The following is a 16,361-nucleotide window of genomic DNA, read 5'->3' on the forward strand; positions in this document are numbered from 1 at the left end:
CGCTAATAATTGGGAGATAATTGCCAGCCACAGATCTGAAGCACCTTAAAATGAATTCTTACTAGAAAAAAACAAATATTTTCACATCAGAGCAATTCATGCAGGTTTTAAAAAATCTAAACTTCAGCATAACAAAATTTCTGACACACTCTCAAGTTGGGTTAAAGTTCCATCAATATTTAAAATGATATGAATCTGAAAGCACTACAGTCATAATTTTTAGGCAGCAACGTATACAGAGAAATGGCTATTTTATACCCTGGACATACACTGTCAAATAGATATCCAGCACTCTGGCAACCTGTGTTTGTCTTTAATGTTTTTATATACTCTGTAGGTTACCTTGCATGCCTTTGAAACAAAGGTAAAAAAACCAAGCAAACTATACTTCTTTACTCTGTAAAGTATGAGCGGAAAATTAATCATGGCTCTCAATATTGAAACCATATTATTTAGTAAAACATCTTGAGAGACACTAGAGGGCAGTATATAATAGAAACGGAACTGAAATAAGCCAAAATCTGAGTCAAATACAGATGTTAGTGTGCCATCTCAAACACCCCTTCAACACTGCATTCTCACCCCAGTCATCTCATACATACATATTCTCCCCCACCTCAATACACATATTCATTCACTATTTAGGTTATCAAGTTTCTGGGTTTCCCCCCGAAAGTTCCAAGCTCTCAAAATCTCTTGCAAGATCTCTGGTTCACTAGGAAGGGAAGAGTTAAACTCTCAGGGCTGGAAGTCAGCTGCCCAGAAGGACATTGTGAACATTTAGCACAGCACACTACCTCCCAAAGATTGCGATTTATCTCAGGGTTGCCACTTACGCAGCCCTGACATAAATTGCCCCAATTTAAATGTACATTGTTGTTGGCCATGCAGTACATTTGTTTGTGCATTCCTTCTGGTGGCATTACCCATCCTGCCACCTGGTGATCCTCACTGCACCGCCCTGTCATGATGTGGGTGTTGGGCTGGTCCTGTACTTTAGTCAAAATTAATCCTAAAGTTTAAACAGGAGGCCTTCAAATATTCTGGGGGTTGTGTTCCACAATACCACTGCAAAAGTCAAAACCACAATACCATAATTGAAACCTTGTGTCTATGGGAATGATGGGGTTAGGTTCCCTGGTCAAAGGACATACATTAAAAATTACACACACACACAATCCAGAAATAAAAGAGGAACACAGCACTGTACCATGGCAACTTCAGCTCTCCAGTAACGCCCACCCCCCGCAAAACAAACAAAAATGCATCAGAAATACATCCCAACATGGCTCCACACTGCCTCCAGAGCTCTCTCCAAGCCAAAAATGCAACTGGAAAGGTTAAATGCACACACGGGAACTGTGAATGGTGAAAATACACTGAATTCACTGAATGGTGAAAATTCACTGAATTGAAACTGAGTATATATAGGCGCAGCGGGGAAATAACTTGATTAGCAAGCCAGAGGTTGCCGGTTTGAATCCCTGCTGGTATGTTTCCCAGACTATGGGAAGTACCTATATTGGGCAGCAGAGATATAGGAAGATGCTGAAAGGCATCATCTCATAGTGTGCAGGAAATGGCAATGGTAAACCCTACCTGTATTCTAACAACAACCACCACAGGGCTCTGTGGCCGCTAGGAATCAACTCGACAGCACACTTTACATTATATATAGCCTGGCCATGAATAACTGAAACCATGAATGTGGAACCTGAAATATTCAAGGGCCTCCTGTAATATACATTCCTCTGCTCACTTGTGAAATAAAATTCCATCTTAGTCTAACTGACAGACCTGTAGGTACTGAAGGGTTATGGTCTGTTCATGGGTCATGATCTGTTCCCTGGTGATGATCATGGCCTGTTCCCTTCCCCATAGCTAAACCCTTATCGGCCTGCTCTAGGAAAGGACAGAAACAGAGGGTAAAAGCCAGATATCACTGACCTCAAAGTAATGAAAAAGAATGAAGGACTGTATATGGACTACCTAGATGGGTTCTTACTACATTACCACCAATTCATAAGCATGGAGGAGTGTTATCAAGCAAGATGTACCTTAAAACGGAAGTTCTTGGCCTAACAATCCCCACCCTATCTCACTCCAGCAAAAAAGGAAAATAAAGCAGGAAATAAAATGGATAGCTCCCAAAACTGTAACTTGGCACCAGCTGAAACAATCTCTCAATGTTTCAGTTAAATTATATAACTCCATATATATCAACATATTTCAACCAAATAAAAATTTAACTATATAAGAAAATGTAGCGGGGAGTGGAAATTAATATGTATGATTAAGACCTTTTGTATGTGAATATGACTACTTGCCATGGTTGTCTATTATCACTGCACTTCTATAATTTCCTAGAAATATATCCAGCTTTGTCAGCACATAAAAGCAGACTTTATTGATAGTCCCACTTAGGATCTGATCAGACATGCACAATCCCTTACCGTTTTACCCTTTTGATGTTTCTTTGAAACAATTCTTTCACTCTATCTTCCACTTTGTTCAAAAGCTGCAGAACAAAGCAAAAAATGAAAACCACACATACATACTCACACACAGCTGATGTTACCATTATTGGTGCTCACACATTTTCTATAGAATATCTGAAAACTCAAAACATATTCGATAATGCAGGTGATAGCTCTGATTATAGTGAAGCTACATCTGTAAATGCTGCTATACATTTAAGTCACTAACTGCTAATTAAAACATAATGGAGGGTTCTAAATAATCCAGGCATTTGAAAAGGTGATACTGGAGTTTAGGAATCTGAATGGGGATTTCCCCTAAATTTCAGAATCAGTGTGTTGTCAAATGTTACTCATACAATGCCACTGTATGTCAAATCAGTGCTCTAGCGATTATAGTTTTCCTTAAAAAGTACTTTAAACGTTAGCTGAAAACTGCAATTCTGAAAAGAGACTGGAAATGCATCCCCATTGACCAACGTGATTGTGACATCACTTTCCTGTTCTTCCCTGGGGCAGAGATACTGCAGCTTATTATTCTGGATTTTCTCTGCAAACTTCTTTGCTGCCAACTAACAGCGCCAAAATTATTAGAAGGCAAGCATGGAAGCTGTGTTTCCTAAGTCTTTCCAGAGTTCCTAAAGGAAGAAGACGCTGAGCTGAGAGAGCCAAGAAGATGAAGACAGGAGAAGAACAGGAGGGGGCTGGCTGTGGGGAGAATAAAGTGCTTTTTACGTGCTTGCCGGGGGGCAGCTGATCATATGGTACTTCAGCTCAAGAGATATCAGGCAGATCTGCGGCACCACTTAAATTAACGCAAGGATAACACTTCACAACTACTACCACCCACCACCCTTGCCAAGTAAGGTTAAATCTGCCTTGGAATCTGGTTGTCGTGCACGCAGGACAGGGCCTTCTCTGTTGCTGCCTCCAGACTCTGGAATGCTCTCTGGGTGGCTATTCGCTCCTCGGTCTCCATCACAGCTTTTAGAAAGCATGTAAAATCCTGGCTTTTTACCCAGGCTTTTATATGATTGGCTCTGCTGTTGCTCTTTGTGTTTTGTACTGTTTTTATGCTTGTGTTTTAAATTTAATCAGTTTTGTTTTATGTTTTTAGCTTAATATTTTAATTGTCTTTTGTCCAATCTTGTTTTTAAATTTTGCTGTAAACCGCCTTGGGATTGTTTTAATGAAAGGCGGTATATAAATGTAACAATAAATAAAATAAAAATAAATAAATAAAAGTACTCTTTAATCTTGGGTGTATGGAGGGCAGATACTCTGCAGTTAACAGTAATGCAAGAAAGACAGTTCTGTAGTGAATGGTGGTAGGAAAAGGCACTCTGCACATGTGTTGATGTGTTGGCACCATTGTTACTTATCTTGGTCTCACAGACTCAGGAAACACAGTTTCCATGCTTCCCTTCTGATTCCCCACATTCCAACCCCACTCCCAGGATCACTAGAGACGGTGGTAGAGAGAAATAGTTCTTCATCCTCCTCCAGTATCCCCCCCCCCACCAAATCACAGCTGCAGCCACTTCATACACCAAAGGCCTGCAGCATCACAGAAAAAGAGAGTTCCTCAGTTCCCTCAAACCAGAGCTGCAACCTCCTCAGTTACTAGCGAAGTTGGAAGAGTCTCCAATATCCCCCACACCCACTCATGTAGTTTGCCCACCTTAATAATTTTGGGGCCTGTTAGCTGGCAGCAAATTTAGAAGAAAAAAGCAAGGCCAGTCAGCAGATTAAGCTGCAGTATCTCTGCCCCAGAGAAATCCAGGAAAGTGATATCATAATCACATCAGCCAAGGAGGTGCATTTTCAATCTCCACTGTTGCTAGGTTAAAGTATATTTTCTTGAAAACTTTAAAAGTTATAACAATGATGATTGTTTCTCTACCTACTGATTATGTGACTGAATGCAGTTATTGGACTGATACAGAAATCTGAGTTAGAAAAATAGCCCATTATTATTATTTATTTGACCAATTCGTATCTTGCACCTTATCATCGGCTAACAGCAAAAGCCACAAATAAATGATCAACTTAGACATTTGTTACAGTCCTAATGCAAGGAATAAATAGTAATGTTTTGTAGGGATGTGCATGAAGCGTTTTGTGCACATCTGGGACCGTGGAGAGCGGGCACTTTAAAAGGAGGAAGGAAGGTCTTACCTGTACTTCCGTTGCAGCTTCGCTGCCCCCTGCCACCCCAGAGCGGCATTGTTTGTATGAAGCAGCTGGGCTCTCTGATTGCTGGGTGAATTTGCTTAGGAACAGGAAGATCCTTGTTCCCAGCAGGAAACGGCGTCTTTGCACGTATGGACGCCATCTTGAGCGCTTAGAGTGCTGACCACTCAAGATGGCATCTGCACATAGTCAGATGCCATTTCCTGCTGGGAACAGGGAACTTCCTGTTCCTAAGCAAATGCACCCGGCAATCAGAGAGCCAGAGGCGTATCTAGGGAAAATAGCGCCTAGGGCAAGCACTGAAATTGCACCCCCTCTCCAAACATCTGACACCCATCTTTCAGATAATTTTACCATAATATCAGCTCAAAAATACAAGTCAAGCTCGTTAATCTTTTAATATTTCAAAAACTATTTAGCAGTGGACGTAGCCAGACCAAAAAATGCTGGAAAACTACAAATTTCAGTATGCTGGGGCTCATGAAATACCCAAACACTATGTGGAGGTGTACTTGGAAAACGAAACAGAAGTGCCTGTCTAATTCTCTACTATGCATTGTAGCATCACTATTACGTAAGTTTTAAAAATAAATGGAGTATTTGACTTTTCCCAGATACTCTGAAAATAATTAAATGATATGCAGAGTAATCTGTGTCACTGCTTGGAATATATTCTAGTATTTCAGAAAGACAGTTAAAATGAAAGAAAGAGAGCGAGAAACTCCCTGTGGGCCTTGACACTAAGGATTTCACACTGATTCAAAGACAAACTCACCATTCAGCTCAGTATTCTGAGCAGCCCTGATTCTCTGTACACAGTGCCAAACTGAATATATGTACAGTGATTTATATTATATTAAATTAAAAAAAAAATTTTTTTACCTGTAGCCCCTTTGGGGAGCTTCCTAAAGGCCATGGGGTTACCCCCATGGGTTACCCCATAGGGTTACCCTCAGAAGGTTACCCTCCCCCCGCCAGCCTCTTAATTCACTGCTGCAACCCGTCCCTGGCTGATTTTCGGGCCTGTTCAGGTCTGCAAAGATCAGCATGGTGGCCATTTCGGAGGCTTCCATGCATGCTCAAATGGCCTCTGTGAGGCCTGGCAAGGCCTAGGGCTTCGCAGGAACTATTTGGGCATGTGCGGTGGCCATTTCGTTTTTGGCGGCCATTTTTTAAAAAAATAGTCTTTAAAAGTGGCATCCCCCTTCAAGTGGCACCCGGGGCACGTACCCTGCATGCCCTACCCTAGATACACCCCTGCAGAGAGCCCAGCTGCTACAACACCACTCTGGGATGGTCTGGGGCAGTGGAACTGCAACGGAGGTGCAGCTAAGACCTGCCTTCCTCCTTCCTCCTTTTAAAATGCCTGCTCGCCTCCAGCCAAAATGATTAGGCTGGGGCAGTTTGAAGCGTTTCGGTACCTGGAAATAGAGGTGCCGAAACACTTCGAGCACATCCCTAATATTTTGACATCTGTTGATGTCAAAATATTGACATCAACATGTCAATATATGTTGATATAGGGGAAGATATCTAATTTACCGATGATAATTTCTATGTGTATATAGCCCTATTTGTTTTTACCATTTCATTTAGAAAGTTCAAACTCACTTACTATGGTTAGTGCAAACCAAGGTTTGCCATGATGTTCAACTTACATATTTTTTTAAGAACTCCATAAAAGATGCAAGCAAACCACAGCAATTTCTATCCCCATGCCCGCCCGGAAATAATTCCCATGTTTTAACAAGTATATCTACCTGCTCTGTTTCTTCTCTTCCCTTCATCTCATTGTAACTCTGCACATCGACTAACACCAAACCATGAGGATAAATTCTCAGATTGGCAAAACTAGAAAGCAACAAGAAAAAGTCCAAAGAACTCAAATAAGCATCATCATCATTTAATCAACACAATTATGACATACTAGGAAAAGCATCTTCTCTTCTCTAGATTGTGGTACCCATGCAATGTCCATGTCTAAAGAAGAGGAAATTCTGTTTTTGTGAGCAGTGTTCTCTGTAACAGTGATTATCAGATGATCTTGACTACAACTCCCATCAGCATGGAAGTGCCCGTCAATGGTTACAGCATTTCCCTCTTCAGATGAACACCATCATAACCATGAGCAGCAAGGTGGAGAGGGGTTGGTGACATGCCGGAGTGGAACTTCCCACCCAATTTCAGCACTTGTGAACGGGTACAGAGCTATTTTGTTGAACATCCAAATAGAAATTACATGATCCTCTTGTGCTAGCACAACTTTGTTCATTACTAAAGCACTTCGTCACTCAGGATGTCAAGTCATATTTTCCAAGTTCATTGTCGAACTCATCAAAACTTTATTGCACTATCCCAATTTTAATTACATAAATATATATTAAAACATTTCAATGGGCTGGTTCTCATGATCAGAGGCCAGGAGGAGCATCTTCTTATTCACTGACATTTTTAAGGGAGACTGGCATGCAAAAAGTTACTCTTTTACACAAAAATAATTCATGCCACTACATACAGCGCTCTGATTGGTACAAGATATTAATTTTCAGCTTAGCAATGAGGACGACAGCTATTGTGCTCACATTTTTGTTGACAATTGAATCTTCCTCAATTAGGCTTTTTGTGGAAATGGGTCATGAATTAAAAGGACCTGGAAGACAGGGCAAATATTATATTTGCTAGCTTAACTTCATACAAAGCAGGTTTTATCTGGGTGTAGATGAGTTGGTTTGATAGCGACAACAAGAAAGTATGGCTTAATCTTCAAATCAATTTTGATTCATTTAGCAGCTGCAGCTTTCAAAATGGGCATTAATACAATGCCTTTGTCAAAGAAAAGTGTGTCAGCAGCCACCATAGTATGTCTGAAACTGCAGAGTATGCATGTTCAAAGCCTTTGTACTATATACCATTCAGAACACATTTTGGCTCTGCACTATATTTATTTCTTCGATTAACTAAGTGTTAATATGCAATAATGTGGATTTCCAGCCTTTTGACACTGCACTGATCAAGACCTATGTAATGTCTAGCCACAGTTGACAATGAAATGTATTACTATTACTATCCAATTGTCGTTTGTTGTGCAAGGGAGGAGATATAGAGAGTTTCTATATCAAGCCCCATCTCCAACCACCCTCACCATTCTAGTACTTTTCTAGCCCTCCCTGCAGATTCTTCTTCCCACTTGCTACTTCCACTCACTTACTATGCCTCTCAACACCGGCTTGTCACTCACCCTTTTCAAGCAGAGAAGCAGAGGTGAACCTGAACCCTCCTACACCTGATACAATGACAACAACCTCATGGATGAATGGGATAGCAAGCTCTCACATCCATCACTGAGGCCACTGCTATAAGGGCTGGGATAAGGCCCTACTTCTCCAGAGCTATCCCTGCCTCCTGTTCTCACAAACGAGCTATGGCCTCCAGGTCCCAGGAAAGAGATAGGAATGCACAAACCTCTGTTCACAACTCACATTGCATTTGGGGAGGAAGGCAAGGAGTAGAAACAAAAAGATGAAAGGCATTTTTAACATATCATCCCCTGCCTGCATCCCGCAACCGTCTTCAAATAGGGAGGACGGACATTACTCCCCCGCCCCCACCGCTTCTGTTGGTGACAAATGGGCCTGTTATTTATTTATTTATCATATTTATATAATGCTTGATATATAGAGATATATGTATCTCTAGACGTTGTACATAAGCCAATCAAAATTAATATAAAACAAAAACAATTAAAACATTTTCACAAAATAAAACAACTGAAAATTAATTTTCATTAAAACCTTGAGAAAACAGGTGTGTCTTAAAGATCTTTTTAAAAACAACCAGAGATGGAGAAACTTATTTTGACAGGGAGTGCATTCCAAAGCCTTGGGACAGCCACAGAGAAGGCCCAGTCCCAAGGTACCACCAGACGAGCCGGCTGCAACCGTAACCAGACCTCTCCTGATTAGGAGGCAGGGTTCATGTCAAAGGAGGTGCTCAAGTACCCTGGACCCAAGCTGTAAGTGTCAAGATTGGTTGGAGGGTTTTGTCCACAAGTACAGTGATGTGATTTCTTCCCAAAGGAATTAATGGCAGCTATTCATTATATGGGAGAAAGTAATGATTAAATATTACCAGCTCCCACCCCAACTCTATTTGGTGTACAACTACAGAAATCCTCAGAAACGCATCCCAGGTTGTTGTTTTTCCCCTTCAGGTCTCTTTTGGAGAATCTTAAATTTCTATTAGCAAACAGAACAAAGGGGCAGCCGATAGTTTACAATAACTGGACTCACCTGGCTTATTCAGGTTTACCAGCCTTGTTTTCCAGGTTATCCCACTATTACAGTAAGTAACACCAGGTTGCTTACCTATAACTTTGGTTCTTCTAGTGGTAATCTGTTCTTTTACACCTATGGGCTTCACACATGTGTGGAGACCATGTCAGAATGTTCCAAGCTTCATTCCCTGCTTTTTGGCACGAACCAAAAAGCTCTATGCGGATGCACCCCTTCTCATCCCCTCAGTCATGGAGTCCGTCCTCAGGAGACCCCAGTGGGGAGGATGTGTAAAAGAACAGATGACCACTAGATGGAAAGAAAATCGATAAGTTTATAGGTTGAGACCTGTGGAAAGTGGAGACAAACTTAGGCAGGAATTGTAATGTTAATTGGCCTTAAGACCACTTTGTCAGCATGGAAATGGAGGTAAGGGGTATCCACCCACAAGGAACGGAGCTTGCTCAACCTCCAAGCCGAGGTAATGGCCACCAAAAATGCTGCTTTCCAGGTAAGTGGTCTAGGTTCCACAGTGGCCAAGAGCTCAAAAGGTGGTTTCATCAGACAGGCCAGGACCAAAGAGACCATGTTGCGGCCCCACAAAAGTGCCATGACATGATCAACAGGCAGAATGTGAGAGAGACCTTTAAGAAAACGTTTTACCATAAGGTGGCAAAACCACAAAGAGTTATGCTGTGGAGAATGGACAACTATCACTGACAGATGACCTTTGAGAGAAGAAAACTTCAAATCAGAACACTTTAAATGCAAAAGGTAAGAACAAATTTGAGGAACTTGTAATAAGGAAACATCAAAACCTTGTTGGTTTGCAAATGTGATTAAATGAGTCCAATTGTGCGAATAGGTTTTCTTTGTTGCAGTCTTCTGTGCTCTTTGTAGCATTTCCTGCAGCTCTAGGGGAAAGCCGGCAAGATAAAGGGGCCAACCCTTATCAACAACCTAGCCTCCAAATACTTGGAGGAATGCCTTCTCCCATATAGACCTACCCATCAGTTAAGATCTGGAGAAGAATCCCTCTTGGTAGTGCCACCACTGTCATCAGTTAAAGGGGTAGGGGCACATGAGAGGGCTTTCTCTGTGGTGGCCACTAGGTTGTGGAATGCCCTCCCCTCTGAGGTGCGCCAAGCTCCAAAATTGTGCACATTCAGGAGAATGGTGAAGATGCACCTCTTTAACCTGGCCTCTGACCTGGCCTTTGAGAGTTCTTCCGCTCTCAGGCACTGCATTTTTTTTAAAAAAATTATGACGTATCGGGCCTGTAGCCAGCCTCAAAAGTTTTTTGGGGGGGAACTGCAGAAATCAGGGGAGGCAGGTTATAAAATGTTCAGTGAAAACAGTCAGTGAGGCCAGGGAGAAAAGAGAATTTGTTTGGAGTGGCAGGTACACACTATGCCAAAAGCTGGCTAAGGGCCTGTGATATATTTTAATTATGTTTTATATTGGTTTTATTGTAACCTGCTCTGAGACCTTTAGTTATAGGATGGGCTAGAAATGTAAATAATAAGAAAGAAAGAAAGAAAGAAAGAAAGAAAGAAAGAAAGAAAGAAAGAAAGAAAGAAATGCACCTACATGATACATGTGAAAAGGGGGGAGATAGCAGGAGGAGAGCAAATAGAGAGAGAGAAATCAAACAACTTTCCTTTCTATTCACAGCTCGAAGCCAGAAAGTCATAAGAACATAAGAACAGCCCTGCTGGATCAGGACCAAGGCCCATCTAGTCCAGCATCCTGTTTCACACAGTGGCCCACCAGATGCCGCTAGAAGCCACAGACAGGAGTTGAGGGCTGTTACAACTGGTACTCAGAGGCATCCTACCTTTGAGGCTAGAGGTGGCCTTTAGCCCTCTGACTAGTAGCCAATGATAGACCTCTCCTCCATGAAGTTATCCAAACCCCTCTTAAAGCCATCCAGGTTGTTGGCTGTCACCACATCTTGTGGCAGAGAATTCCACAAGTTGATTATGTGTTGTGTGAAAAAGTACCTCCATTTGTTGGTCCTAATTTCCTAGCAATCAATTTTCATGGGATAATCCCTGGTTCTAGTGTTATGTGAGAGGGAGAAGAATATCTCTCTATCCACTTTCTCCTAATGAAGTCTACTGAAGAGTGGACGATGAAAGGCTTTTGAGATGAGGAGAGACGCAGCCGGATATAGCGATCGGGGGTGAGGTTCCCACCAAAAAGCAGGGAATGAAGCTTGGAAGATTCCGACTTGGTCTCCATGCATGCATGAAGCCCATAGGTATAGAAGACAAAGACCACATCAAAGAAGCAAGTTCTCATTTTATCTTGCGGCAATTCTTACTCTTGAAACAGAATGCTCCAAGTATGCATACAGCTATGTTTTCTTTTTTGTTCTTTTTTTTGAGATAACATTGCCTAAGAATGCAGATGAGAAAGAAAATACAATTGAAAAAGAGGTATTCCAGGATCATCCGTAACTTTATAAAAACCTTGACAACAAAGGTTGCCTAAAAGTGTTAGGTTTCTATTCTGGACTACTCAACAACTCGTTTTGAATAATTGGTTCTCCCTTAGCAGTAATTCAGGGAAGCATTCTATTCACTTAGGACGATAATACTAATATGGTATGGACAAGAATAGCTAACCACAAAATACCATGTTTCTGCTGATAGTTGCCAAACCAGATAACTGCAGATAATTGTTCTGGCTAGGAAACTGCAATGTTTTCAGCCAGCAAGACTTGCATACCTTCTGGCAGAAAAGATTTGTTTCATAACAATAAGGTCTTGAATTATTTCACATAGGTAACATTTCATTTTGGCAGCAAGAAATCCATTTTTTGTAACAATTTCATTACTGGAGGAATTGGAAATACGTATTTTTTTAAATCCTTGAAAAAATAATAGAAACTCTACCAGTCTTACTCTGCTTACTTCTTCACTCTGCCCCACACTTCAAACCTTAAATATGTGGATCTCAAGAAAAGACAAACTTAATTTATTCTTAACAGAGTGTCAATCAAGAATTCAATATCAAGAAGCATTGCTTATACATGTAATGTTTAAAATTTCATGTGTCTTTCTTTTGTTTAGAGATGTGAAGGCTGAGGGGGAAAACCAATCCTGCTCTTTGGTTCCCAAGACCAGAGATTGAAAAATTTCATTTTTCAGTTTGTTTGTTTCTAAAAACCTAAGTTTTTATCATATCTCTTAGAATGATGCATGAAAATGCTTTACAATATCATAATTTTAACAAATTGTCATTGCTTCTTGCCCATTGCTTTTTCAAAGTGCTATCTAACTATTCAATCCAAGATATTTTATGCAGGGCAATGAAAAATATTACACAATTACATTTCTAATCCTGTGTAATATCCTCTATAATAAAGCCCTTGAGTGTGATCCCGTGTCCCTGCCCGTGTCTTTCTCGGCCGTTCTGGGCATGCGCGGAGCGCCCGAGAAAGATACAGCCGCAGGGACACGGCGGCCATGTTGGCTCCCGGACCGGGAGCAGGAGAAGCGGGGACAGGGAAGGGCAGATGCGGCAGCGGCGGGACCAGCCCGGCCGCCGCCGAAGCTGGGCGGGGGGGAGGAGACGGTGGGGGAAGCCGGCCAAGGCGGTGGCGGAGCCGCGGCCTCGGCCAGAAAACACGCTATGTCCGAGCGGCCGCGGCAGGGAGACTGGGCCCGCTGGCGGCAGTGGCTGCCGCGGGAAGCCCGGAGACGGCGGCCGCGGAACCAGACCGGCCGCGGGGAGGGTAAGGGAGGCCTGAGGTGGCGGGGGGCCTGAAGTGAGAGGCCTGAGGTGGTGGGGGGCCTGGCCCAGCCGGGGAGGCCAGCAGCGGCCCTGGATGGCGCCAGCCCCAGCCAAAGCAGGCAGTGGGCCCGGGCGGGAGGAGGCGGCGGTTGAGGGTGGAGACTAGCGCCCGTTAAATTAACGGGCTGAAAAATACTTGTAGAGTTATAATTCTCTAATTCCAGATGCATTTCAGCCTTTGCCCCACACAAGAGACACTGTCATCTTTACTAAAAGAACTCATGGACTTAGGTCCTTCCTTAGGCCCTTCTTTTCTTGCGAATTGCTGCCCGCTTGCCTTTGTCTTAGGAAGCCCAGCCCGGTTTTGCACGCGCATGTGAACCACCGGGATCGGGCCCAATCCCGGTGGCAACATGGCGGCAAACCCGCCTGTGAAGCCATCCCTCAAAACTGATTGTGAGAAGAGCTCCACTATTTTTTACTTGTTCATCTTGAAGATAATCTCTCATCTCAAAGTACTGTGACACTGTGCTTCATCCTACTATAGGAAAACATGCAGCCTTTTGCCCTGCCTCCTTGTGTGGAGAGAATTAAAAGAATGTCAAAGGGGTTATGTAGTGATGTGAAGGCTAGCCTATGCCTAAAGGAGGGCTAGGCCTCACTTAGAGCAGCTGCTGGGAGGGTGGGCCTAAAAAGCAAAAACCCCTGGAAGTTCAAATCAAAGGGACTGATCCAGAGAACTGGGTGGGGATTTCTGGCTCAGCCACCAGCAGTAGTTCTGGTCTGTATCAGGAAGACTCTGATATCAGGAGGACTCCTCAGGACCCTGAGGAGGTAGCAGGCCGATTGCTGGGGCCATGGGAAAGCCGCAGCCTATAAGTAGTAAGTTAGGACCAGGTCGGTTAAATGCTTCAGGGAGTTATTTTTCTTTACTGATTGCTTGGAATCTGCATTGCCAGGTTAATGAACTCTCTCTTACAATCTGATTTATGAAAAAACAATTGTTCTTATTGCATACCTTTTTCTTTTAATCTTGTTGCTGAAGTGTGCTAGTCTTCATTTTGGGTCTGCTTTAGACACATGCCTTTGGAGGCCTAGGGGAGGCCTCCCTTTTGGGGAGGGTTTTGCTACTTTACCCCGCACCCCCCCCCCAGGAACCTTATATGGAGAGTGGGTTTTCGCACATCAAAATAAAGCGGATGGTGGCAGCTTATTGTGAATCCCTTACAGACAAGGATTCAACTCCAGTGAACTCCCCGCTCCTCCTCTGGCTCTGGTAAGAGTCATGTCAAGGCAGATACTGCAAAAGGTTTGTCATGGATAGCAAAGCCTCAAGAGAAACCTCATCATTTACATTAGGAAGCACTGAATCCGCTTCCTCCTGGTCTCATCACATCCCACCTTGACACTAAGACCCACAGAAGAGAGTACATACACATATACAGGTCAATCTCTAGCACTACATATATTTGTAATGATTGTTTCATATACTGAGGAGATTTAAAAGCATGAATGCCTTTGTTTTATTCTTAAAAAGGAAAATATTATATGTTAACTAGTTGTACATTTTTCATTTTGTCTCCAAAACATTATAGGAAGTCTAAACACAATAGAAAAAATAAGTATTTCCTCTACAGTATTTCAAATTTTCCAAAAACTTCTAGGTTGGGTGTTTGTTTTTAAACTGACATGAAATTTTCAGAAATTTCTACTTTTGATTTTGATTTTTAGCACAGACACAGTTCCAGATTAGGGATGGGCCTGGACCGGTCCGGAGGCCATTAAAAAAGCATCTCGTCTCTGTGACGTGCGTGCACGCAAAGGACTCCTGGGAGTTTTTTCAAGCAACGTCAGGGAAGGGGCGGCAGAGAGGTGTCCTGCCGCCCCAATTACTCTTAGGATTACAGCACCAGAGTGGGAAAGCAGCTGGAGGGGTAAGTAAACCCTCCCGCCGCTCTTAAAGGTACCCCCCCACCCCAGTGCCGGACCGCAGTTGGCGGTTCCGTGCACACCCCTATTCCAAATGAGTCAAATTTCCTAACCTAAGGGTATCTACCTTATGGTATCATAAGGATGTTCTGAAATGTGATTCGGTGTCCAAATCGCAGCACAATCCCTTTAAAACCAAAGGCTTGCATAGCTGCTCCTCCTCCACTTGCCACCATTTCCGTTATTGTGGTGCTCTTCCCAACTATGATCGTGTGCCAGCACAGGCACGTGATCATAGCTGGGGGGAAAGCCACAATAACAAGTGGTGGCGAATGTAGGAGCAGCAGCTATGGACCTGCTCTCTTCCGTGTTAAAAGGGGCTGTGGAAGCCCTCGGTTTTAAAGGGATTGTGCTGCCGTTCGGATGCCAAATAGCTTTTAGAGCACATCCCTATACTCTCATTCCAAGTCCCGCACTCGCATCAAATCCTAGCTCTTTTCTTCTTCCAAGCATCCTTCCTAACCTCTTGCCTCACCATTCCATGCTTTGAGTGATTTGCCCCTCCCATCCAGGCACACTCCAGACCACAGTTTACTAGGAAGCTTTTAATTAAATGTTTTGTTCATGTTGGGTGACAGTACCATTTACCTTGTTGTTAAAAAGTAATCACTATGTTTTTCAACAGGTCAAACATTCAACTCACCTGCCATTTTTATTGACATATGTTGCTAGGTAACCATGATCTTCCCAGTTATGAATAGTCTCTGTCATTCCCTGCTCTTGGAAGATGGACTGTAGACCTTTAAAAATGGCATTACAATCAGCTAGAAAGTGAAAGAAGACAGAACGATGGTCAGTGAAGACACACACATCTATTTTATCATCTGTATCTTTGAGACTTGCATAGCTCTCATCATGAGCATAGAATAATGGAACTGGAAGCTTGGGCATTTATCTTCTGCTAGACATTGTTGCATTATTATATAGCCTTTTAGTCAGTATCCTCTCACATGAGAACAAAAATAAAAGGAAAACTATCAAATGAAACATAATGTTTATATCATTGAAAGCAAGACATCTCATATCAACTTTCTAAAAATCCCCTCTTCAGTCAAAATTAATGAACTACAGAAAAAGCAGCTTCTAAACAGATTATTCTCTCTCTCTCTCTCTCTCTCTCTTTCTCTCTCTCACACACACACACCCTTAGTTAATGCTGGAGCCTGGACCTAAAGGTCTTTGGAAACCACCACCACCCCAGGCAAATTATGCATCTGCTGGGCAACCACAATACCTGGGACAGAATAATGAGGATTTGGGGGCCCCTAGGGGCTGTGGAGGCCCTGGACTTCAGCCCCAAAGTCCAGGGATAAGAGCACCTCTGCACACATGCGTGCACATACACACTCCACTACATCTGCTTTACCTCCATGCGGGGAGAGAGGAAAGAAAACTTCCCACAAGCTTCTGACAAGTAACTCAGGTGGACCTTTAAAATAAGCCCCATCCCATGCCCCAAGCACTTCTGGGAAAATCACAGGATTATCTGGAAAATACAGTCCATCTCCAGGCTTCCTAAACCAGGGGATAACTACAATTTCTAATAGTGCTTGGGGCCTGGGATGAGGCTTATCTTAAAGGCCTCGACTGAGTTACTTGCCAAAAACCCAGGAAGGCTTGCCAGCTCACTGGGGGAAAGTCTACCTACCTATGAAGGTAAAAGGGACCTGAGGGAATTCTCCAAAGCTTT

The 16,361-nt window shown here is 42.9% G+C and overlaps 1 protein-coding gene across 5 annotated transcripts in view; it reads right to left on the reverse strand.

Moving 5' to 3' along the window:
* SMS (spermine synthase) overlaps positions 1-16,361 on the reverse strand; it is a 51,734-nt gene that overhangs the window by 20,757 nt on the left and 14,616 nt on the right. For all 5 annotated transcript variants that reach the window (XM_053306150.1, XM_053306153.1, XM_053306154.1 and 2 more), the window contains 3 exons: positions 15,315-15,435; positions 6,431-6,521; positions 2,454-2,518 (listed from right to left, as the gene is read on the reverse strand). In XM_053306150.1, coding sequence (XP_053162125.1) covers positions 2,454-2,518; positions 6,431-6,521; positions 15,315-15,435 — 277 coding nt within the window. The remainder of the gene's footprint in view (positions 1-2,453; positions 2,519-6,430; positions 6,522-15,314; positions 15,436-16,361) is intronic.

Source organism: Hemicordylus capensis, chromosome 3, assembly GCF_027244095.1.
Source record: "Hemicordylus capensis ecotype Gifberg chromosome 3, rHemCap1.1.pri, whole genome shotgun sequence".
NCBI classification, from domain to species: Eukaryota; Metazoa; Chordata; class Lepidosauria; order Squamata; family Cordylidae; genus Hemicordylus; species Hemicordylus capensis.